Here is a 23,706-nt window from a genome sequence, read left to right on the forward strand (position 1 = left end):
ATCATGGATAAACATCAAAAAGATGTTCTCAGATTAGAGAGCTAAGCAGTTAAGTCTGTAAATCCAGATCACAGCTGATTTCAAGAATGAAAGGACACTAAACTAAAATATAAAACACAAGCAGTTTCATGGTGTATCATGTTCTAATAAAGAAATAAAAAAAAAAAAAGGTGATTAAGGATTTAATCATCCCTATGGAGTTGGGCAAGATAGTCACACAACTGTGTTCCATTCCAGGGCAGTAAATGCAGTCTGATGGCTGATAGTGGTCAAGAAAATTCTGGAGCATCCAAATCCCAGTCTGACATATTTCTGACACTTGTCAGTTCAGGTCATCAGTCCCATGGTCAGGCAGGGACTTGAGGCCGATACTGTGCCAGTGTGAAGTCAGCTTTAGTGAATAACAGTGCTATGGTAACTGACCAGAAGGGGCAGCGCACTGCTTAGTCAGTAGTATCGAATGGTAAAAGAGGTACCAGTTATCTGAGCTGTGGCATCTTTAATCATACTGTATCACATCATTTCCAGAACAATCTATTGTTTGACATCTTTCGCCATCACAGACACAATATTTAAATTAGACATCGAGAAAACAAACTAATAATTCAATAGCAATCATACTCTTTTATTATGTAACTTAAGAGACATGGAGTATCTGGATTTTAATCCTATTGTAACTATGACTACTTTAAAAAAAAAAAAAAAAAAAAAAAATGATGTGAAAAATATATACACACACACAACAGCACTTTAATGGTTGTTAAATTCTGGTTATGAAGCTTTAAATTAATTATGAAACTATGCCGGATGCAACCGTGATCCATTTTTCATTTTACACCTATGTGACTGGACTTTACTATATTGGGTTTACAAGTAATTTCTACTTTCTTGGAGAATAAAGCTGCATTTTCTCAAAAACAAGTACACATGGAAGTCGTATGGCATCTTCGCAGGTCTCCCAGTCTGAGATGGTTTTATACAAAAGTAGATTTTTGCTTATTATTGTTATTGTTCCATGCACGTGTGAAGTAACGGTAGCACAGGACATGATCTTCCTTGGGGGCTGTGGAGACCTGCTCCCAAAATGTCACAAAAGTACATTAAATAATTTGTCCCATGAATAGGGTTGTAGTGACTTTAGCAAAAGTTAAAATATGAAAAGTCTGAGATTTTTGTTCAGCTATAAAAAAAGGAAACTGTTAGATAAATTTAAAGCAGAAAAAAATCCACTGAAAAGATAAAGATGAAGGGGTTTACTTCAGCAGTTTGTAACATGGTGTAAAATTATGTAGCTGGAATCTGTGGCAGTCCAAATTCATCTACCAACACGCCATCCTGCGAGAGAAAGGTAAGAGACAAGCTGGTTACATATTCCCTTTATTTAGGTCTTTTTTCTCACATCTACAATGCTATTTATCACAGTAATATATGTAGCACTGTATCTAATCCAATCCAATACCTTATTTTTCGAGTCACTTGGAACGCCTTCAGGAATTGCAGGAGCGGAGGCTGCTTCATCCAAGTAAGAGCTGTCCTCATCTAACAGGAGTTCATCTCCCAATGCATCCAGCTCTGTGATCAGATAGAAAACAGTTAAAAAAAGCTGATCCCCGGAGCTGTTTATTACTAATGGGCACAGCACAAAATCAACTAGCAATGAACCAACCATTATTACACGCATATCAAGCTAGATACATACTCTGACTGGCTTTTCATAACTCTAATAGAAAGGTGGGTTTCAATTTATGTGTATAGGATTTTCTGTGGACAAGGAACACACAGAATTGGTGAAAGGTGGAACCCAAGAAACCCCTCAATCAGCCAATAGGAGCCAGTCCTAGAGGTGACTGTTTCACACATCCTGTTTGTGTAAGACGGGAATACCCCTTTTATATAGGCTACAAAGAAACTCTGCCTGTAGGGTCATAGGGTATTCCTCCTCTCCTTCTTAACCTCCTGAGCACAGCAGAGATATCAGTGGTTGGAGATGGTTAATATTACAGTTCCCCCCGCCCCCCCCCCTGACCTACGATGGCCCCGACATACGATCATTTCAACATACGATCACTCTCAGAGGTAATCGCATGTTGAAGGCAGCATCAACATACGATGCTTTTGTATGTCGGGGCCATCGCATATACGGCTATCTGGCAGCGTAGACTGCTTCAGCTGCCACCAGATAGCCATTTACGGTGCCCCGTGTGCTCTGGTGATGGTCTCCTACCTGTCCTTAGGGCTCTGGCGCGTCCTCTTCGGGATCCCCTGCATAGTCGGCGCTCTCCATCGTCATCATGACATCGCTGCGCACGCCGTCCCGTCATCCAATAGGAGCGGCGTGCGTAGTGACGCGATGGAGAGCGAGGATGCCGGGGAAGCAGAGGCCTTGCCGGAGGGTCGGGGACACCCCGGGGACAGCAATGGAGGGCGACATCCAGGGTGGCGGGGACACGTGAGTATAACCTCCAATACCAGTGGTCTTCAACCTGCGGACCTCCAGATGTTGCAAAACTACAACTCCCAGCATGCTCGGACAGCCGTTGGCTGTCCGGGCATGCTGGGTGTTGTAGTTTTGCAACATCTGGAGGTCCGCAGGTTGAAGACCACTGTCCTATACTTTACATTGCACGGATCCCTCCACATACGATGGTCCATTTGGAACGGATTACCATCATATGTTGAGGGACCACTGTATTTACATGCAGCACATTTTCTTACATGAAGAAAAACCGTAAAACACATCTAAAATGTTCCTCATGACAAGTGTGTATATGTTACCACACCATATTATAACAGGGTTCTCGGCTTTGTTTCGATAATATGCAGACAACCTTTAAGCATGCAGATTTGGTCAATACATATATGTCTACATCACAAGGCTGCAGCTAAGGAGGCAAATGAAAAACATGTAGTACAGTCTGGTGGCCACCAAGCTTATTCACCTATTGTTTCCAAATTGTAAATTAGCCCCAATATTTCCTTCTATTAATGACCACATTTCCTTACCTGCTTCAAGATCATCCTCATCAATTTCAGGGGTCCCATAACTGCGGCTCAGAGCTTCTTGGATATCATTTGCGTTCTCCATCATATCTTCTAACTGATCTTGTATATCCTGTACAGTGGGAATTGTTATTTAGCACAAAGATGACCCTTTTTTATAAAAGCTAAAAGTATATCATTAACTTAAATGAGGACTATCACTTGGATATGCCATCGGGATTAGTTGAGCCAACCTCCGGTGATCCCCATCAATCGCTCATAAAGGCCCGACCATTCAATTTTTGGAAAACAATCGCTATCACTTTTAAATATAACAAGTCTTACACACATTCCCTTAACTTAAGAGCTAGTGAAAGGTCTAGCACTTCTTAAATATATCCCTATAAAGTAAAATACGCATTCTCAGTGTACAGGAGCATTAAACCAGGAGGTCATCATACATGTGACAGCAGGACATCAGCCTAAGGACCCTTTGGCCTACAACTATACCCCAGTCTCCCATGGAAACATGCACATTCTTACAACCCAAGCGTGCATGTTTAGCTCAATAGGGAAAGGGTGTTAAAAGGGAACACAAATACATTTGTTGAAAGTCAATATGCTATCCTAGCCTCCCCCCTTCCATACAATAATAATGGCCCGGTAGCTGTATTATTTATATGCTTTAAGTGTATAGCTAGCTTAGGCTTCCTTCACACTGTGTTTGAGGCTCCTAGGACTGTATCCACCTTTTCCAGCCCACCGGAGCACCTGAAAGCTGAACTAATTTATGCAGGAAAAGTTATCAACTGCCGAGCCGAGAAGTTCGTGACGAATCGAATTTACTGTAAGTTCGCTCATCTCTAGTTATAACGGGTAAAGAGGATCCCAGTCACTTGAATGGGATTCCTCGAACGTCTGTTAGAACTCCCGTTGTTGCGGCCGAAGATAGCGGCAGAAAAAGTGTCATGCACAAATTTTTCTCCCGCTATCTTCCTAATGGACGTCACCTAGCGGGCGAAAACAGTAGTGTGAAAGGAGCCTTAAAATGAGCAAATAATAGAATTCACAAATACGCATTTAAATTTACCTATTCTTAGGACTGGAGACGAGGCCGGTGCTAAGGAGGCAGATGATCTTGTGGACTTAATTTAGTCAGACTATTTAGGTGTTCAGCAAATATAACCTTTACATTTCCTGTCTATTGTATCCTTGTAGAAAATCATTATTGATGAAATATGGCCCTAAATTCCCCACTGTATATCAGGTAACATCTTTTAAAGAAAGAAAACTGGTAAATGTTATACGGTAACCCCCCCGACATGCGATGGCCCCAACATAACCCCCCCGACATGCGATGGCCCCAACATACGATCAAATCGACATAGGATGGCCTCTCAGAGATGTCAGCATCGACATACGATGCTTTTATATGTCGGGGCCATCGCATTAACTGCTATCCGACAGCGCAAAATGCTTAAGCTGCTGTTGGATAGCAGTTTAGGCATCCCTGGCAGGTTCGCTTACCTATTCCCGCTGCTCCGGGTCCACTTCGCGATCCTCCGGCGTCTTCTGCATCTTCTCCGGGGTCCGGGCCTCGCTTTCCGGCATCATTATTACATCGCTGCGCACGCCGTCCCGGCACAGCAGCGTAATAACGTCACCAGAAAGCGAGGCCCGGACCCTGCAGAAGATGCGGAAGAAGCCGGAGGATTGTGAAAAAGACACCTGAGCAGTGGGACAGCATCGGGAGCCCCTGGTACAGCATCGGGAGTGGTGAGGACGCGGTCCGGAGCGGCGGGGACAGGTGAGTACAGCTTCCTATACTTTACATTGCACGAATCCCTCAACATACGATGGATTCGACAAATGATGGGTCGTTTGGAACAAATTACCATCGTATGTTGAGGGACCACTGTACTTACCTCAATCTGATCAATTTTGACTGCCTTGTACGCTTTCTTCATTTCCTTTGCTCCAATTTTCATTGCTTCCACCTGATACAGCAAAATAAAAACAATGTCATATATTACTTATTTGTGACTTTGTGTATGCTTACTTGGCAAAAACAAATGTATTAAATAGTTAGGCATTAACCTCTACATCACCAATGTATTTTAAAAAGCTTCTATAAGCAGAAAAACTGTTTTTCTTTCTTTTTTTTCCCCACCAATAATAACCGAAAAGTTTGAAGGGGTTATCCAGGGAGAGAAAAAGTGCTAGTTTCTTCCAAAAATGGCACCACAACTGTCCTGTGTGTGGTATTACAACTTCAATGGAATAGAGCTGCAATACCAAAGACAAACTGAGGACACAAGTGGTGCTGTTTCTCTAATACTGGATAACCCCTTTAAGAATTGTGATCATTATAACAAAAGGTAAATAGAAATGAAAAAACTAAATTAAAGCAGCTTTTCTACCTTGGAGGGGGACTAATAGCTGGGACACCACTGATCACAAGAATGGGGGACCCTTGTCCCACTGCATGAATGAAGCAGCGGTAGAGTGTTTTTAAGCTACTGCTCCATTCACCTTCTTGCTCAAATAATAAAATTATAAATAATAAATTAATGTTTAGGTCAGGTAAAACAAATTATGTAATACTCTATATTTATATCTAGCAAATTAGTCATAGAGCACAGAATTAGGTATGAGAAAAGTTGTCATTCGACATTTTCAAAAACAAACTACATTTATCACATCTGTTTAAACAAAATGCTAAAAAAAAACACTTTCTATGGAACGGACAGGGATAGCCGACTACATTGCTTTCAGATCTTCAGCACTCCCATAATAAATGAAGACAGCTGAGTGCATGCTTGTCAAATACCCATCACCTTTTATGGTGCAGGGAGTGTGCGAAAAAAAAAAAAAAAAAAAAAAAGAGGGAACAGAGATGGCTTGGATAGGCAATCGTTGGCAGAAAGCAGGTATGGGGTACCCTTCTTCGCCATGTTAGCACACTAAATCCCCACAATAACGTTAGATGCAGTGATCGGCCTTTATCATGCATGTATTTGGCAGTGAGTGTGGGGCTACTGATAGTAGCCGACACTTACTGCTCTGCTTAAAGGGGTACTCCAGTGGAAAGCAATTTTTTTTTTTTTTAAATCAACTGGTCCTAGAAAGTTAAACAGATTTGTAAATTAGAACAACAATAGGAGACGTAGGTGCACTCACCGCAGAGTTAAGACTGTCGCATCTCGGTGTCCGGTAGCCGGGCCATGGCATTTGGCGCTGGTATCTTGTGGTGCTCAGAGGCTACGCCGGCAGTTTCGCACGTAGGTGTGTGCTTCTTCCGGCCTTCTTGAGGTTGGAAAAAGAATGCACCTACGTGCGAAACTGCCGGCGTGGCCTCTGAGCGCCACAAGATACCAGCGCCGAATGCCGTGACCCGGCTACCGGACACCGAGATGCGACAGTCTTAACTCTGCGGTGAGTGCACCTACGTCTCCTATTGTTGTTCTAGTTGATACTTCATATCTTGTACGTGTACCCTGCAGGAGACTGGTATCGGAGGTCACCGCAGACCTTGCTGCGGACGCCATTAGGTGATCTTGTTCCCCATGTGTGCTCTCCCTGCACCTCTACCTTGATATTTGACACAGATTTGTAAATTACTTCTATTTAAAAATCTTAATCCTTCCAGTACTTATCTGCTGTATGCTCCAGAGGAAGTCCTTTTCTTTTTGAATTTCTTTTCTGCCTGACCACAGTGCTCTCTGCTGACACCTCTGTCCATGTCAGGAACTGTCCAGAGTACAAGCAAATCCTCATAGCAAACCTCTCCTGCTCTGGACAGTTCCTGACATGGACAGAGGTGTCAGCAGAGAGCACTGTGGTAAGACAGAAATTAAATTAAAAAAGAAAAGAACTTCCTCTGAAGCATATAGCAGCTGATAAGTACTGGAAGGGTTTCGATTTTTAAATAGAAGTAATTTACAAATCTTTAACTTTTTGGCATCGGTGGATTAAAAAAAAAAAAAAAAAAATAATAAAAATAAAAATAAAGGTTTTCCGCTTGAGTACCCCTTCAAGGCATCAGAGCGTACAGGTACACTCTTGGTCCTTAAGTGCCAGGACACAAAGGTATACCTATACTTCCTACGTCCTTAACAGGTTAATATGGTGATTATAGACAGCGCAATTTAGGTACTGTCCTAATCCTATACAGAAACAGGTATCTTTGTAAAATGATGATAAAAGCAAACTTCTATTCAGAGTTAGCTTGCTGGAATATCAGCTCAACTGCAAAGGATGCAAAGAATAGTACATTGGGAAAAATGTCTTCCATTTCCACACAAGAGAAAAAAAAAAAAGAGAGAGAGAATGGGTGTTCCATTGAAACACCAGTTTCCTACCGTTGTTTTTGTGTCTTTTAGTGTTTGGATGGTGTAATTGGCTTGCTCCATGTTGAAGGATTGCTGAGTTAGATTATCTCTTTGCTGTTCATACCTGAAACATAGATCAAGTTATTTAGGTAAACTTCTTAGATTAGCTGCTGCAGCAAACTGTACGAGGGGAACTTGGCATAGTCTCCATTTTATAACTTTGGAAATAAACTTGAGTGACATGACTTAACCCCTTAAGGACTCAGACAATTTAATTTTTACGTTTTCCTTTTTTCCTCCTCGCCTTCTAAAAATCATAACTTTTATATTTTCATCCACAGACTAGTATGAGGGCTTGTTTTTTGCGCGACCAGTTGTCCTTTGTAATGACATAACTCATTATATCATAAAATGTATGGCGCAACCAAAAAACACTATTTTTGTGGGGAAATTAAAACGAAAAACGCAATTTTGCTAATTTTGGAAGGTTTCGTTTTCACGCCGTACAATTTATGGTAAAAATGACGTGTGTTCTTTATTCTTAGGGTCAATACGATTAAAATGATACCCATTATTATATACTTTTATATTATTGTTGCGCTTAAAAAAAATCACAAACTTTTTAACCAAATTAGTACGTTTATAATCCCTTTATTTTGATGACCTCTAACTTTTTATTTTTCCGTATAAGCGGCGGTATGGGGGCTCATTTTTTGCGCCATGATCTGTACTTTTTTTTGATACCACATTTGCATATAAAAAACTTTTAATACACTTTTTATAATTTTTTTTTTTTAATAAAATGTATTAAAAAAGTAGGAATTTTGGACTTTTTTATTTTTTTCCGTTCACGCCGTTCACCGTACGGGATCATTAACATTTTATTTTAATAGTTCGGACATTTACGCACGCGGCGATACCAAATATGTCTATAAAAAATGTTTTTTACGCTTTTTGGGGGTAAAATAGGAAAAAACGGACGTTTTACTTTTTTATTGGGGGAGGGGATTTTTCACTTTTTTTTTACTTTTACTTTTACATTTTTTTTTACACTTGAATAGTCCCCATAGGGGACTATTCATAGCAATACCATGATTGCTAATACTGATCTGTTCTATGTATAGGACATAGAACAGATCAGTGTTATCGGTCATCTCCTGCTCTGGTCTGCTCGATCACAGACCAGAGCAGGAGACGCCGGGGGCCGCACGGAGGAAGGAGAGGGGACCTCCGTGCGGCGTTATGAATAATCGGATCCCCGCAGCAGCGCTGCGGGCGATCCGATCGTTCATTTAAATCGCGAACTCCTGCAGATGCCGGGATCTGTATTGATCCCGGCACCTGAGGGGTTAATGGCGGACGCCCGCGAGATCGCGGGCGTCGGCCATTGTCGGCGGGTCCCTGGCTGCGATCAGCAGCCGGGATCAGCCGCGCATGACACGGGCATCGCTCCGATGCCCGCGGTTATGCTTAGGACGTAAATGTACGTCCTGGTGCGTTAAGTACCACCTCACCAGGACGTACATTTACGTCCTGCGTCCTTAAGGGGTTAAAGGGGTACCCCGGTGGAAAACTTTTTTTTTTTTTTTTTTTTTTTTAATCAACTGGTACCACAAAGTTAAACAGATTTGTAAATTACTTCTATTAAATCTTAATCCTTCCAGTACTGATTAACTGCTGAATACTACAGAGGAAATTATTTTCTTTTTGGAACACAGAGCTCTCTGCTGACATCACGAGCACAGTGCTCTCTGCTGACATCTCTGTCCATTTTAGGAACTGTCCACAGCAGCATATGTTTTCTATGGGGATTTTCTCCTCTGGACAGTTCTTAAAGGGGTATTCCAGGCAAAACCTCTTTTTTTATATATATTTATATTATATTATATCTATATCTATATATATTATATCTCAAAACTGACTCTGGAAAGTTAAACAGATTTGTAAAAAAATTTTAGCGCAGCAATAATAGAAAAGTGTATAATCATGGGTATCATTTTAATCGTATTGACCCACAGAATAAAGAAGATTGTACGGCGTGAAAACAAAACCTTCCAAAATTAGCAAAATTGCGGTTTTCTTTTTAATTTGCCCACACAAATAGAATTTTTTTGGTTGCACCATACATTTTATGGTAAAATGAGTGATCTCCTTACACAGGACAACTGGTCACGCAAAAAACAAGCCCTCATACTAGTCTGTGGATGAAAATATAAAAAAAGAGTTACGATTTTTTGAAGACGAGGAGGAAAAAACGAAAATGCAAAAATAAAATTGGCCTGGTCCTTAAAGGGGTACTCCGCACCCCTAGACATCTTATCCTCTATCCAAAGGATAGGGGAAAAGATGTCAGATCGCCGGGGTCCCGCTGCTGGGGGGCCCCGGGATCTCGGCTGCTGCACCCACCTGTACGGCTTCCACCTCACACCAGCAATGCTGGAGGCTTCGGAGCCTGACCACAATGGTGGACGAGCGTGACGTCACTACTCCACCCTGTGTGACGTCACGCCCCGCCCCCTCAATGCAAGTCTATGGGAGGTCCATCACGCCCCTTCCCATAGACTTGCAATGAGGGGGCGGGGTGTGACGTCACACGGGGCGGAGTCGTGACATCACGCTTGTCCTCCATTGTGGTCGGGCTCCGAAGCCTCCAGCGTTGCCGGTGTGAGGTGGAAGCTGTACAGGTGGGTGCAGCAGCCGAGATCCCGGGGGCCCCCAGCAGTGGGACCCCGGCGATCTGACATCTTATCCCCTATCCTTTGGATAGAGGATAAGATGTCTAGGGGTGCGGAGTACCCCTTTAAAAGGTCAAAATGGGCTTGGTCCTTATGGGGTTAATGACTATTTAAAGAACACAAACGAACATAATCTAATTTCCTAAGATCATCATGTATAAAAGGAAGCAATACAGATTAGTGATTTGCAATATTAATATTAGCATCAATTGTATAGCTATTTAAGTATTTAAACCCATAACTCTACTTACATTCTTTTCTGCTTAAGAACTCGCAGGGCTTTTTGCTTGACCATGTTCTGAAAGAGAATGTAAGGTTTACTATATAGACCGAGTGAAAGAGGTGGCAGGTAAGAACATGTAATTTGCACAGAACGGCTGAAAGGGGTCTCAATGTGGGTGGTGAATATCTGTTTGGGCTGGGGGGGCTACTAAACAGGGAGGTCCAGACAACTGGTGGCCATCAGTTGTATATCACTATCCTATAAAGCCGTGAGAGGAGGGGGGGGGGGGGGGAGGAGGAGAGAGTAGATATTCTTTTATTTCTCCCTACTTCCTTTATTGTGCGGACTTAGGTTTTTGTCAAGGAGGGACCAAGACTGTTTTCTTAGTTTTGGAGACAAATCTCATGTATAATGCATTATATACCGAGAACGCTACATGAATTCTATGTATCATGATCCTTGTTTTGTTTCTGGCACTCTGGTGATGCCATGTTCATAATTTGTTTAATCTTTATGTATTCTTAAAATTGTTCAATAAAAAAAAAAAAAAAAAAAAATTATATATATATATATATATATATATATATATATATATAAATAATGAAAGAAAATAAAAAACAAAGCTGCGGCATACAGTTAGGCATATATGGGTAACCTATAAGTTCTCTCTTTATACACAGGAGATTCAAAACCTGATACAATAAGTTGCCTCACCTATTGTAATACATTTAATTATTATAAATTGCAAAATTTCCCAATACATTTGACTATTTCTATTGCCTTATTCAAAAGTTAATTCCTTACCTGTGCCTGCCTTGTTATGAATGGTGTTGTCCTTTGTTACATCTCACAGAATTACTGAGTAGTGTGGGATAGTTGGTTTTCCTGCTCCCCGTTCTGCTCTGTCGGTTTGTCTGACTCAAGCACTGAAGAGCAGCCCTCCTATGCTGTGACTTCAATTTCCTGCTCTGTCAGATTCCCTCTCCCTCGGCCTAATAGTGTATACAGACAAGTCTCGGCAGTGGAGGAGGGGGAAGGTGGAAGATGACATTCTGTTTCCCTCTCCTTCTCTCCCCCTTTTTTCACTTCCGAGATTTGGCTGTATACACCATCAGGCTGCTGGGCTGCTGGACAGAGGGAGAGGGAATAGGACAGAGCAGGAGAGTGAAGTGACAGTATGGAAGAGCAGGAAGGAGAGCTGCTCTTCAGTGTTCAGAGCATGTGTCAGGCAAACTGACAGAGCAGGATGGGGAACAGGAAAACCAGCTGAGCATGTGTGACCCACATTTCTCAGGAATGCTGTGAGAAGTAACCAAAGAAAACAGCATTTATAAAAAGGCAGGCACATGGACTACAGGCAGGGGAATAACTTTTGAACAAGGAAATAGAAAAAAATGTAAGTAATTACATATATTATGTAGTGGGACAACCCCTTTAAGAATGCTTAGGCCCAGATTTATTAATCTGAGAGACAAGTTAGAGTGTTTTGCCCACAGCAACCAATTTCAGCTCAGCTTTTACTTTGAGAGAGATTGTAAAAGGTAGGAAAGCTAAGCTGTGATAGCCCCAAGTCAAGCACAGATCCTTCCTAAGCATGTCCATTACTGCCTGCCAAATATGTACTAAAATAACCTTATGGTGGATAACCCTTTTAATACCTGGCTCTAGGCATCTGGCCTGACCGAGCTCTGAAGGTGGAAGTACCCAACTGCCTCTTCCTTTTACTCTGCTGCCCATAGGTCATTCTCCCGAATTGATCTCGCTCTGGCGTCCGAGGACCTCCTTCAGGCGGTAAGAGATGTTTCCTACACCAATAGGGGGATCACAGACCACTCTGCTGTACTGGTAGTTCTGCACATAGGCCCTAGTCCCCCTTCCCATATCTGGCGCATGCACCCTGGCTGGCTGCAGGCTGAGGCGGTTGTGGAGGCTCTGGGGGTTGCCCATGATGAGTATTGGGAGAATAATGCTTCTTATCCTGACCCCTTAGTTCTATGGGATGCATACAAACCGTTAGAGGTGCCTTTATAGCGGGTGTTGCAGGCCAGAGGAAATTTAGGTCGGATATGGAGGGCAGGCTATTGCAGGAGGTGAGTGTTATGGAGGCAGCGTATGTTAGAAACCCATCCCCCGAGGGCGTGGGCCAAGGCTCAGAGGTCTCTATTGGTCGTTCAGAAGGATAGGGTCCAGTTGCAGTTAGCAGATAGGGAGGCTGCCCTGTTTGAATTCGGAGATTAGAATGGTAAACCATTGGTGTATTTAGCAAGGGCTAGTCGCCCTGCTGCCTCTATCCCTTGTATTAGAGGGGTTATCCAGGAAATTTTTTTTATAAAATATATATATATCAACTGAGCGCGACTAAGCATGGGAAGGGATAAGTCACTTAAGAAAAATAGAATTTCCCCTTGACAGGGCATAGAAGGGGCAGCATACAAAGAGGAGTAAAAGTCCATAAAGACAGAGTTAATCAACTGGGGGTCAACCACCACAGCACCATCGCTGCCCTTAAAGGGGTATTCCAGGAAAAAACTTTTTATATATACACATTAACTGGCTCCAGAGAGTTAAACAGATTTGTAAATTACTTCTATTAAAAAATCTTAATCCTTTCAGTACTTATGAGCTGCTGAAGTTGAGTTGTTCTTTTTGTCTAAGTGCTCTCTGATGACACCTGTCTCGGGAACTGTCCAGAGTAGAAGCAAATCCCCATAGCAAACCTCTTCTACTCTGTGCAGTTCCCGAGAAAAGCAGAGATATCAGCAGAGAGCACTGTTGCCAGACAGAAAAGAACAATTCAACTTCAGCAGCTAATAATTATTGGAAGTAGTAAGATTTTTTAATAGAAGTAAATTACAAATCTGTTTAACTTTCTGGAGCCAGTTAATGTATATATAAAAAGATTTTTCCTGGAATACCCCTTTAAGGGCAGCGATGGTGCTGTGGTGGTTGACCCCCAGTTGATTAACTCTGTCTTTATGGACTTTTACTCCTCTTTGTATGCTGCCCCTTCTATGCCATGTCAAGGGGAAATTCTATTTTTCTTAAGTGACTTATCCCTTCCCATGCTTAGTCGCGCTCAGGCAGAGGTGTTAGATGCCCCCCTTTACAATTGAAGAGGTGGAACAGGCCATATATGTGATCTTCCTCATGGGAAGACCCCCGGTTTAGATGGGATGATAGGAGATTGGTATATGATGAATGAGGAGCGACTGGCCCTTATATTCCTAAATTGTTTCACTTGATAGCTGCTGCAGATGCTCTTCCAGACTTTGATTGCAGTGCTCCCCAAGCCTGGAAAGGACCCGTAGCTGCCTGATTCTTATAGACCTATTTCCCTTTTGAATGTTGATATTAATATCTTTGCTAGGGTTCTGGCTACTCGCCTAACGCTAGAATTCATTCTGACCAAACTGGGTTTATTCTGGGTAGGGCTACTGATGTGAAGCGTCTGCAGCTCAACATAGCAGCGGTAGGGGAGGGCTTTCCTACAGGTGTGGTGGTTAGTCTGGCTATTTACATGGCCTTTGACTCTGTGCTGTGGCCCTATCTGGGGGAGGTACTGTGTGCGTTTGGGCTTGGTCCCCAATTTTGTACTTGGGTTTGCTTGCTATATAATAGTCCTAGGGCCCTCATTCGCACTAACTTGGATCGTGGGATGAGGCAGGGGTGCCCGCTATGTCCCTTCCTTATTGTGCTGGCAATGGAGCCTTTGGCAGCAGCCATCCTTACGGATCCTTCTATCTGTGGCATTCCCTGGGGGTCTATTGTAGAGGTTTCCTTTTATGCAGATGACACACTGGTGTATTTAGCGGACGCTGGGATTTCTCTCCTGTCCCTTATTGACCTACTTGATTGGTTTAGTTTGATTTCGGGCTTGCGGGTCAACTGGACAAAGTCCTCCCTAATGGCACTTTTGTCTGGAGTCCCCCTCCCCTCCTCTCTTCCGGCAGGGGTGCAGGTGGTTTCCAGTGATCCCCCCCTAGGAGATATTTTAATACATTATGTGGTGCTCTGGGATCCTTCTACTGGCAGGGAAAACCTCACAGACTTGGTCGGGCTCTTCTCCAGGCTCCTAAGCGGCATGGCGGCTTAGCTGCCCCTGATGTCTATAACTGTTCTCATGGAGTCAAATGTGTGATCCACTTGCTTGGGGAGGATCAGATTTTCTTATCCTTCTCGGACATGAAGGAGCATTATAGCATCCCTGGAAATGCCTTTTATAGGTATCTTCAGCTTAGGCATGCGGTTCCGGCGCAGCTTGGCTCCCTGATGTTTACTCCTGTGGAGCTTCTCCTAGGCACACTGCTCTCCTCCAGACATTGGGGCCTAGCCATTTTTCACAAGCCTTTCATAAATGGGTGGCTGATGTCCCGGATTTGTCTGTCCGTCAGTGGAAGGAGGTTGAAGGCTCTTATTATTCCACTGTAGTTAGTAGTAGAGCTATGAATTCAGGTAGAAGACAGACATGGTGCACATCTACAATCTTGCACAATGATCTAATTGCTTCTCAGCATAATTTCTAAAACAAACAGGTTGTTAGTATATACGTTTTGATAAAAAAGTACAAAGCCCACTCGCCACGTCAAGGCCACCTATTTAGAGTGGGTCCCTAATGTCCCTAACATAAAATGACACGCGGCATCTGTCCTATCATTTAGGCCGTTAGAATCGATGCGCATTTATAAGTAGGTGATATTGTGTAATACCCATGACCATTGGCTGTAATAGCTGTCCCTCTACCTAACCCCAACCAATTGTGTTAGGAGGACCACTATAAATAGGAACGCCCTTTAGCACTAGACACGCCCCCTGACGAAGCCCATACGCGAAACACGCGTTGGGGTACAGGTAGTGATCTCCCCTATTGGTGTATGGCAGGTATTTGTTACATTATGCTGAATTCCATGCTCTCTTCTTTTCCACTACGTAATGCTGCTGACTGACCTCTGAGTAGGGCTAGGTGCAATATAATTATTAATTTGCACTTTACTTATAGCCCTATCGAGGACATATACCAGCCTTATACATTCACTATGTATGTTTTATTATTTATCTTCATTATTTACGGGCATGTTGCAATTTGTTATTTGTGGACTGTATCCCTGCCGTCCTTATTGTCTACCATTGTGGATTTAGTATCACTACCTTTCTTCTGTAGCTTTCATCTGTATAGTACCTTGTATTTTATGTATGATTTTATAATACACATGAAGAAAGTTTACTCACTATTTTTGTATTCAATCAGTATACTGGTATCTCTTTTTTTGGTGTAGTTAGCATAAAATGACGTAGCACTGGGCGGCGACCACCACCGCCGCGACACCAGTGCCCACAGGGGGAACCAATGCCACTCAAACCAGTCCATGGGTCGCACCTCCCCACAGCCACGGCGCCACGGCAGCAACAGACGCCGCACAGCACCACACCATTGTGAACAGGATGCTACAGCTCACTTACCATGCTCTCCCAGTCAGACTGGGAGGCTGCTAGGAACGAAAAGGCCCATGTGTAGCTAACTACTACTTATATAGGGTTGGGCTGAGGGGGTGGGGAAGAGTGCAGACACATGTTCAAAAAAAATAAAATAAATAAATAAATTAATTATATATATATATATATATATATATATATATATATATATATATATATATATATTTATTTATTTATTTATTTATTTATTTTTTTTTTTTTTAACAACCTGTTAGTTTTTGAAATTATGCTGAGAAGCATTTAGATCATTGTGCACGATTGTAGATGTGCACCATGTCTGTCTTCTACCTGAATTCACATTGTGTTTTCTATCCCCTCTTTTTTTTTGTTTGTTTGTTTGAACATGTTGTCTGCACTCTTCCCCACCCCCTCAGCCCAACCCTATATAAGTAGTAGTTAGCTACACATGGGCCTTTTGTTTCCTGGCAGCGTCCCAGTCTGACTGGGAGAGCATGGTAAGTGAGCTGTAACATCCTGTTCACACTGGTGTGGTGCTGTGCGGCGTCCGTTGCTGCCGTTGCGCAGTGTCTGCGGGGAGGTGCGACCCATGGACTGGTTTGAGTGGCATTGGGGCCGCTCTGCCAGTGGGTCGTTCCCCCTGTGGGCACTGGTGTTGCGGCGGTGGTGGTCGCCACCCAGTGCTCTGCCATTTTATGCTAGGGACGTTAGGGACCCACTCTAAATAGTTGGCCTTGACGTGGCGAGTGGGCTTGTACTTTTTGATCAAAACGTATATACTAACAACCTGTTAGTTTTTTTAATTATGCAGAGAAGCATTTAGATCATTGTGCAAGATTGTAGATGTGCACCATGTCTGTCTTCTACCTGAATTCACAGTAGTAGAGATATGCTGATCCAATCTAGATATGTTTTGAGGTTGTATTATACCCCTGCTTAGCTGAAGCGCATCGGTGTTTCTCCGTCTGATCTGCGTTTCCGTTGCTCTTCGGAAATCTGTACTTTTTTGCATTCTGTGTGGGAGTGTCCAGTCATTGCTCTCTTCTGGAGGGAGGTGATGGGGTTTATGGTTGATAATCTAAACTGCCCTTTCTTACTCACCCCTGTGTTATGCCTGCTGGGAGTCATTAATGAGGTGGTCTATGGTTCACATAGACGCTTACTAATTCGCTTCCTGCTATCCTGTGCCCGTAAGGTGGTAGTGATGACCTGGAAGGACACCTCCCCTCCCCCGCTGTCTCGTTGGCTAACTTTGGTTAATAAATATGTCCAGTTATACCAGGCTCTATGTGTGAGTCGTAAGTGCCCTAAAAAATTCGACAAGGTATGGACCCCCTGGCTTTTGCTGGATGTGTCGACGGACCCCCCCCCGACTAGACTATCCCAGTAGGTCTTCTGTAGTGTGCTGCGGTTCTATATGGGAAGGGGCTGGGGTTACCGGGGTGTGTGTGTGTGACTGTTTAAGTTGGGCTTCCTACGGTTGGGTCTCAGATGTGCTCTTCTGTTTTACTGGAGCATATTTTTGCATACTCTGAATCTCGGTCACTGTGCTAGAGCCGGTCTCTGGAACCTATGTAGTCTGTTGTATATGTTCTACCTTGTTAGTGGTGTTTGTTAATTAAAATGCAAAACTTAAATGCTTTAAAAAATAAAATAAAATGTCACTCCATTTATACTATATAACATTCAAAGGAATAGCAACACACTGAAAGCTAGATATTAGTAAGCTGACTTGTGTAAAGCAGTGGATACACCCAGAGACTGACATCATCCCCATTCACATGACATGTCATACGTCACATGACTATTATAAACCAGCAGATAAGCAATGTACCTAATGAGTGTTCTAATACCTGAAACCAGACCTGCACATCACACACCCACTTACTCAGCAAGATGGTATGTGATGCATACACATGCAGAAAACAAAAAGATCACTTCAGTTGTCCTCAACTAAAACAACAAAAAATAAAAACAACATATTGTGGAATGATGTGTAGTAGCAGGAGTGAAAGAACAATAAATTCAATTTAAAGTATTTCTGTCATGCTAATTTAAAGTGTTACTGTCATTTGAAAAAAACGTTTTTGACAAATTGTCCTAACATTTCAACAGTTTAGATCGCATTGCATATCGGTGCTGAGACCTGTTGTGATTGGGGGTTATAACCTTTTAAAGTGTGCGACAGCCCTCTTCACTCCCCACTGGCTACTCTTCATAGACTAATGCAGTCAAGGAGTCAGAGTCCAAGAGTGACATGCGCCCTGTCCGGCTATTTCATGGATTAGGATTTGCCATCACAGAAAGTTTTGGGCCAGAGACCTGCTGGGATCTAAACTCTTTACATGTCTTGAGGACACATCAAAAGCTTATTTTTACATAACAGTGAAGTGGGGGCCAGAAGCAACAGCCATCAACCCATGTGGCAAAACATTTGACTTTAATTTATTTTATTTTATTTTATTTTTCCCGATATGACAGCGTCAGCAACCCTTCAATGGATCAAACTAATGCCTTTTAATAAAATGATCTAAAATTATTTATGTGTATTAGATCTGTTTTTTTCCATATGAAATGACTATATATTCATGAATATATATTCTCTCTCCCTTCATAAGGGAGGTAGTCCTTAACACTGATGTAGCACATATGTATTAGTTGGCTGAAGAATTCCCACCTTGGAGGGTCCTTCCCTCATTTTCTTCATCTGGTCTTTATATTTCATGAGTTCAGCATCAAGACGGGCAATCTTCTTGTCAATCGATTCTGCTCTGCTGTCAACCTTTAAGAAACAATACAGACTTGATTTGTAAACAGATATAAATGGACAGTACAGAGATCTTGCTAGGGGTCTTTTTACACGTTTTCTCCCATACAGGAGCGTATACGGCAGGGGGGAGCCAAAACCTCGCGCTCCCATATGCTTTCGTATGCGCTCCCGTATGTCATTCATTTCAATGAGCCGGGCGGAGTGAAACGTTCGGTCCGGTCGGCTCATTTTTGCGCTGTAGGCGCTTTTTCCCCAGACCTAAAACTGTGGTCAACCACGGTTTTAGGTCTGGTTGTAAAAGGGCATACGGCGCCAAAATGAGCCGACCGGACCGAACGTTTCACTCCGGCCGGCTCATTGAAATGAATTACATACGGGAGCGCATACGAAAGCATATGGGAGCGCGAGGTTTTAGCTCCCCCCTGCCGTATGCGTTCCCGTATGGGAGAAAACGTGATGTGAACCCAGCCTAACCATGACAAGAGGGAAGAAAGTATGAAACCATCACAGAAAAAGATTCTTTACTGTAAAAGCAGTAAGACTTCCATACCATGTAGAGTTTAAAGGAGTCAAAAGGAGACTGGTTGCCTTTCTTTTAAAATATACTATTAGGGTCTATTCACATGTATAGTATTCTGCACAGGATTTTCTGCTGCAGATTTCTATATAAACGTAATTACTGAACACAGCTGGAAATCCTGCGCATCAAATCTGGGCAGAATACTGTACGTGTGAATAGACCCTTATAAGTTATAGTCACTAGATATCTGGAGACGGTACACTGATCCAGGGATTTATTCTATTTGACAGTTTTAAAGTCGGATACATGGTGTCCCCCCAATAAGGTTTTTTTGCCTTCCTCTGGATCAACATGGAAGGATTATTGGTTGAAGTTTATGGACCAAAGTCTTTTAAACCAGTATGCCTCCAGCTGTTGCAAAACTACAACTTCCAACATGCTCGGACATTGGACAAAGATCTAAAGGGGTTTGTCATTCAGTATCATGCTGTCTACACCAAACATAAGATTTAAACACAGTGGGGGAGATTTATCAAAGGATTTAGACTGGTTTTTCTTGTCTAAATTTGTCGCACAGAAAGTCACAGTCTAAATTTGTGCGACTTTTTCTGCAACTTTTGCTTCAGAGGATTTTTAGAACATGATTGCATTCCAGTCTATTTTAGACGGAAAAATGCATTGGTGCTGAATTTATCAAAAGCGACTTATCAGCGACAAGTCGCATCGGCTGAAAGTACGCTGAAATGTCAGACCATGCTGGAGCAGGTTTAAATACAGTCTAAACCATAGATCCTGAAGTCTGTGCACAGAATTTAAGAGCCGTGCGACTTTTGATAAATTAGGCGCACAATAGTCCAGACTAACCCTATGTAGTTTGGTCTATATTGATGTGGGGACATAGACAACTTTGATAAATATCCCCCAGTGTGCGCAGACCCTTGCTCCTTCCCTCAATAACTTGTAGCGCGTTGGTGAAATCTGATTATATAGGCTAGCCTTTGCTCCCCTCTAACATCAATGAGCCTTGGATTCCCCCCCCCCCCCCTTTATAAAATTTGGCTGAACCTATAGCTGGGTTCCGCTGACTAAATAAGGTGTACAGTGGCCTCTTATAATGCATTTTCGCCTCCTGATTCTTTAGTTCAGAGAGAAATAAGCCAGCGCCAAAGCAGTTTGGAGGCAGCTTTACCCTCCCCATAGGGCAGTGCTTCCCAACCAGTGTGCCTCCAGCTGTGGCAAAAACTACAACTCCCAGCAAGCCCGGACTTGCTGGGAGTTTTAGTTTTGCCACAGCTGGAGGCACACCGGTTGGGAAAACTGCCATAGGGGGAAACATGAATTTTCATCCAGGGTGGGAAAGAGAACTGTCGGCCATATGGACCCCCTTTTTGGTAGGAACTAACCACTGCATACCAAGAACACCCCACAAAACCAGCCATTGTAAAGATCTACAATAATTTGTCCCTTTTCTAAGTCATTCAGTTCTTTACAACTGGCCATGTTTCTTGCTCATAATACAACTGAAAATTCTCTTACTTATATATCTTATGCTTTGCCACTGTCCCATGATAATCAATGTTGTTAAAGGGGTACTCCGGTGGGATTTTTTACATTTTTTTTTATTTTATTTATTTAAATCAACTGGTGCCAGAAAGTTAAAACAGATTTGTAGATTACTTCTATTTAAAAATCTTAATTCTTCCAGTACTTATTAAGCTGCTGTTTAATACAGAGGAAGTTAATTTCTTTTTGAATTTTCTGTCTGTTCACGGTGCTCTCTGCTGACACCCCTGTCCATGTCAGGAACAATTCCCCATAGCAAACTTCTCCTGCTCTGGGCAGTTCCTGACATGAACAGAGGTGTCAGCAGAGAGCACTGTGGACAGATAGAAAAGAAATTCAAAAATAAATGAACTTCCTCTGTATTACAAAGCAGCTAATAAGTACTAGAAGGATTAAGATTTTTAAATAGAAGTATTTTACAAATCTGACAAGTAGCAAAAGAACGAAATGGCACTGCTGGACCTAGTCCGTCAGCTGGGCGTAGCAAGTGATCAACTGCTGGTGGACACCTGCTGCTATGGGATCTATGGCTGTGCAGATAAAGTAATTGCATAGAAGATCAGAATGAATGTGAAGAGGATATCAAAAAATAAATAAAAATAAATAAATAAAAAATAAAAATCGAACTCACCATCCAGAAGATCCAATAGTGAAGAACTTTTATTCCATATAGATGTGAAACAGCAAACAATGAAACGGGGAGTGAGAGCGGCCGCTCTCGAGACGCAGGGGGACACCACCAGGTGGCAACTAGTTTCGAGTCATCAGACGCTTCTTCCGGTTATGCGTGTGCCCACACTTGGCCAGAAGAAGCGTCTGATAACACGAAACTAGTTGCCACCTAGTGGTGTGCCCCTGCGACTCGAGAGCGGCCGCTCTCATTCCCCGTTTTTTGGAACTGCCATTTCATTGTTTGCTGCTTCACATCTATGTGGAATAAAAGTTCTTCACTACTGGATCTTCTGGATGATGAGTGCGATTTTTTGCTATCCTCTTCACATCTACACATATAAAACTCAACGTGTGTGTGTGTGTGTATGTATGTGTGTATGTGTGTGTATGTGTGTGTGTATGTGTGCGTGTGTGTGTATGTATGTATGTGTGTGTATGTGTGTGTGTATGTGTATGTATGTATGTGTGTGTGTGTGTGTATGTGTGCGTGTATGTATGTGTGTGTATGTATGTATGTGTGTGTGTGTATGTATGTGTGTATGTATGTGTATGTTTCACAAAAACTTCCAAACGGCTAAAGATATTAACATGAAACTTGGCACACATGTTACTTATATGTCAACAACAAACATAGGATAGGTGAATTAACCCTTACTCACCCCCATTTGCCAGGGGCGGGGTTTATGTTTAAAGTCCCATACAAGTCTATGGGAAATATATGTTACTGCATAACTTCCAAACAGCTGGAGATATTTCGATAATACTTGGTCACATGTTACTTATATGTCCACTTAAAATATAGGATAGTTAATTTAAACCCTTAACTACCCCCATTTGTGAGGGTCAGGGTTTTTGTTTAAAGTCCCATGCAAATCAGTGGGCAATGTATGTTCTCACATAACTTTCGTACGGCTGGAGCTATTTCAATAACTGGTACACATATTACGGGACGGGATAGGAGGACGGGATAGGAGGACGGGATAGGGGGTCGGGACAACAATATATGAGGATGGGATATAAAGTCAAAAGCTTCCTCCTTTGTTGATTTTTCCTCCCCAACAAGGATGAGGAAGGAAAAAACCGGGCAACGCCGGGTACTCAGCTAGTACATTCTAATTTACAAATCTGTGTAACTTTCTGGCATTAGTTGATTTAAAAAAAAATTAAAAATGTTTTCCGCCAGAGTACCCCCTCCTGGTATTTTTGTTAAGGGGTATTCCGGCTTTATACATCTTATCACATATCCAAAAGGGTCTGCATCGAGATTGCGGGGGTCTCCAGCAGCGGGACCCCTGCGATCGTACATCCAAAAGGATAGGGGATAAGACGTATGAAGCCGGAATACCGTTTTAAGGTTCACCATAGCATGAAAATCTACACGTAAAATGAAAGTAATGGTAAATTTAGGCTTCTTTCACACTAGTAAGTTGCTCCGTTACAAACGGACATTAATGGCTTTTTTTTTCCTTCTACTTTGTCTTCCATTAACGGACCGTTATTGTAACAGAGCAAAACGGGAGTTATAATGGGCAAAGAGGATCCCATTCACTTGAATGGGATTCTTCTAACGTCCGTTATAAGTCCCGTTATCATAGCAGGAGACGTGTCATGCACAAATTTTTCTCCCGCTATATTCCTAACGGACGTTGCCTGCCGGACGAAAACAGTAGTGTGAAAGGAGCCTTAGATGGTGGTTGCTTTGGATATGTGGTGTGGATCCCACCCTACATTACAGTACAATAATGGAAAAAAGGAGCAGATTTACAAACACGTAGCAGTAGGGTCAGGTCACGTGCTGTATATTGCTGCATATTTTCTGCAGCTGATTTTGCTACCTATTAACATAGAAACATAGAATGTGTCGGCAGATGAGAACCATTTGGCCCATCTAGTCTGCCCAATAATCTGAATCCTATCCATAGTCCCCTGGCCCTGTCTTATATGAAGGATAGCCTTATGCTTATCCCTATCTTATATGAAGGATAGCCTTATGCTTATCCCATGCATGCTTCAACTCCTTCACTGTATTTGCAGCAACCACTTCTGCAGGAAGGATATTCCATGCATCCACTACTCTCTCAGTAAAGTAATACTTCCTGATATTGACTTCAAAAGGGTAGGAAAATATGCAGCAGCAAAATATGCCACGTTTGACCCTACCCTTACATTGCAGAAAAGCTGTTGCAATTTTCACCTTTTGCAATGAGGTGAAATCCTCAGGAAAACCTGTATGTAACCTGCGTTTCCAGTGAAAACCATCAGCCAAGTGCGGACATAGCCTTAAAATGTGTCATTTATGATGACCATACACATGGGAAACATAGATCAGGAATGTTGGATTTCTAGATGCCAGATGCTTTGTTTCTGCAGGAGATAGATGGCAGAGGAGTCAGAAAGCTGCTTATTCACCTCTTGCTATTGAAATAAAACAGAGCTCAGCCAAGCCAAGAATGCTGATTTAAAGG

At 42.5% G+C, this 23,706-nt stretch overlaps 1 protein-coding gene across 1 annotated transcript; it reads right to left on the minus strand.

Moving 5' to 3' along the window:
- Positions 1-483: 483 nt before the first annotated feature.
- Positions 484-18,503, minus strand: LOC130273683 (charged multivesicular body protein 5). Its single transcript, XM_056520896.1, has 7 exons — positions 18,394-18,503; positions 10,297-10,343; positions 7,341-7,434; positions 4,905-4,976; positions 3,004-3,112; positions 1,460-1,572; positions 484-1,335 (listed from the first exon to the last, which is right to left on the minus strand). The coding sequence occupies exons 1-7, from the start codon at positions 18,439-18,441 to the stop codon at positions 1,285-1,287; spliced, it is 534 nt and encodes a 177-aa protein (XP_056376871.1). The 5' UTR covers positions 18,442-18,503; the 3' UTR covers positions 484-1,284.
- Between the last annotated feature and the right edge of the window lie 5,203 nt (positions 18,504-23,706).

This window comes from Hyla sarda, chromosome 5, assembly GCF_029499605.1.
Source record: "Hyla sarda isolate aHylSar1 chromosome 5, aHylSar1.hap1, whole genome shotgun sequence".
In the NCBI taxonomy this organism is placed as follows: domain Eukaryota; kingdom Metazoa; phylum Chordata; class Amphibia; order Anura; family Hylidae; genus Hyla; species Hyla sarda.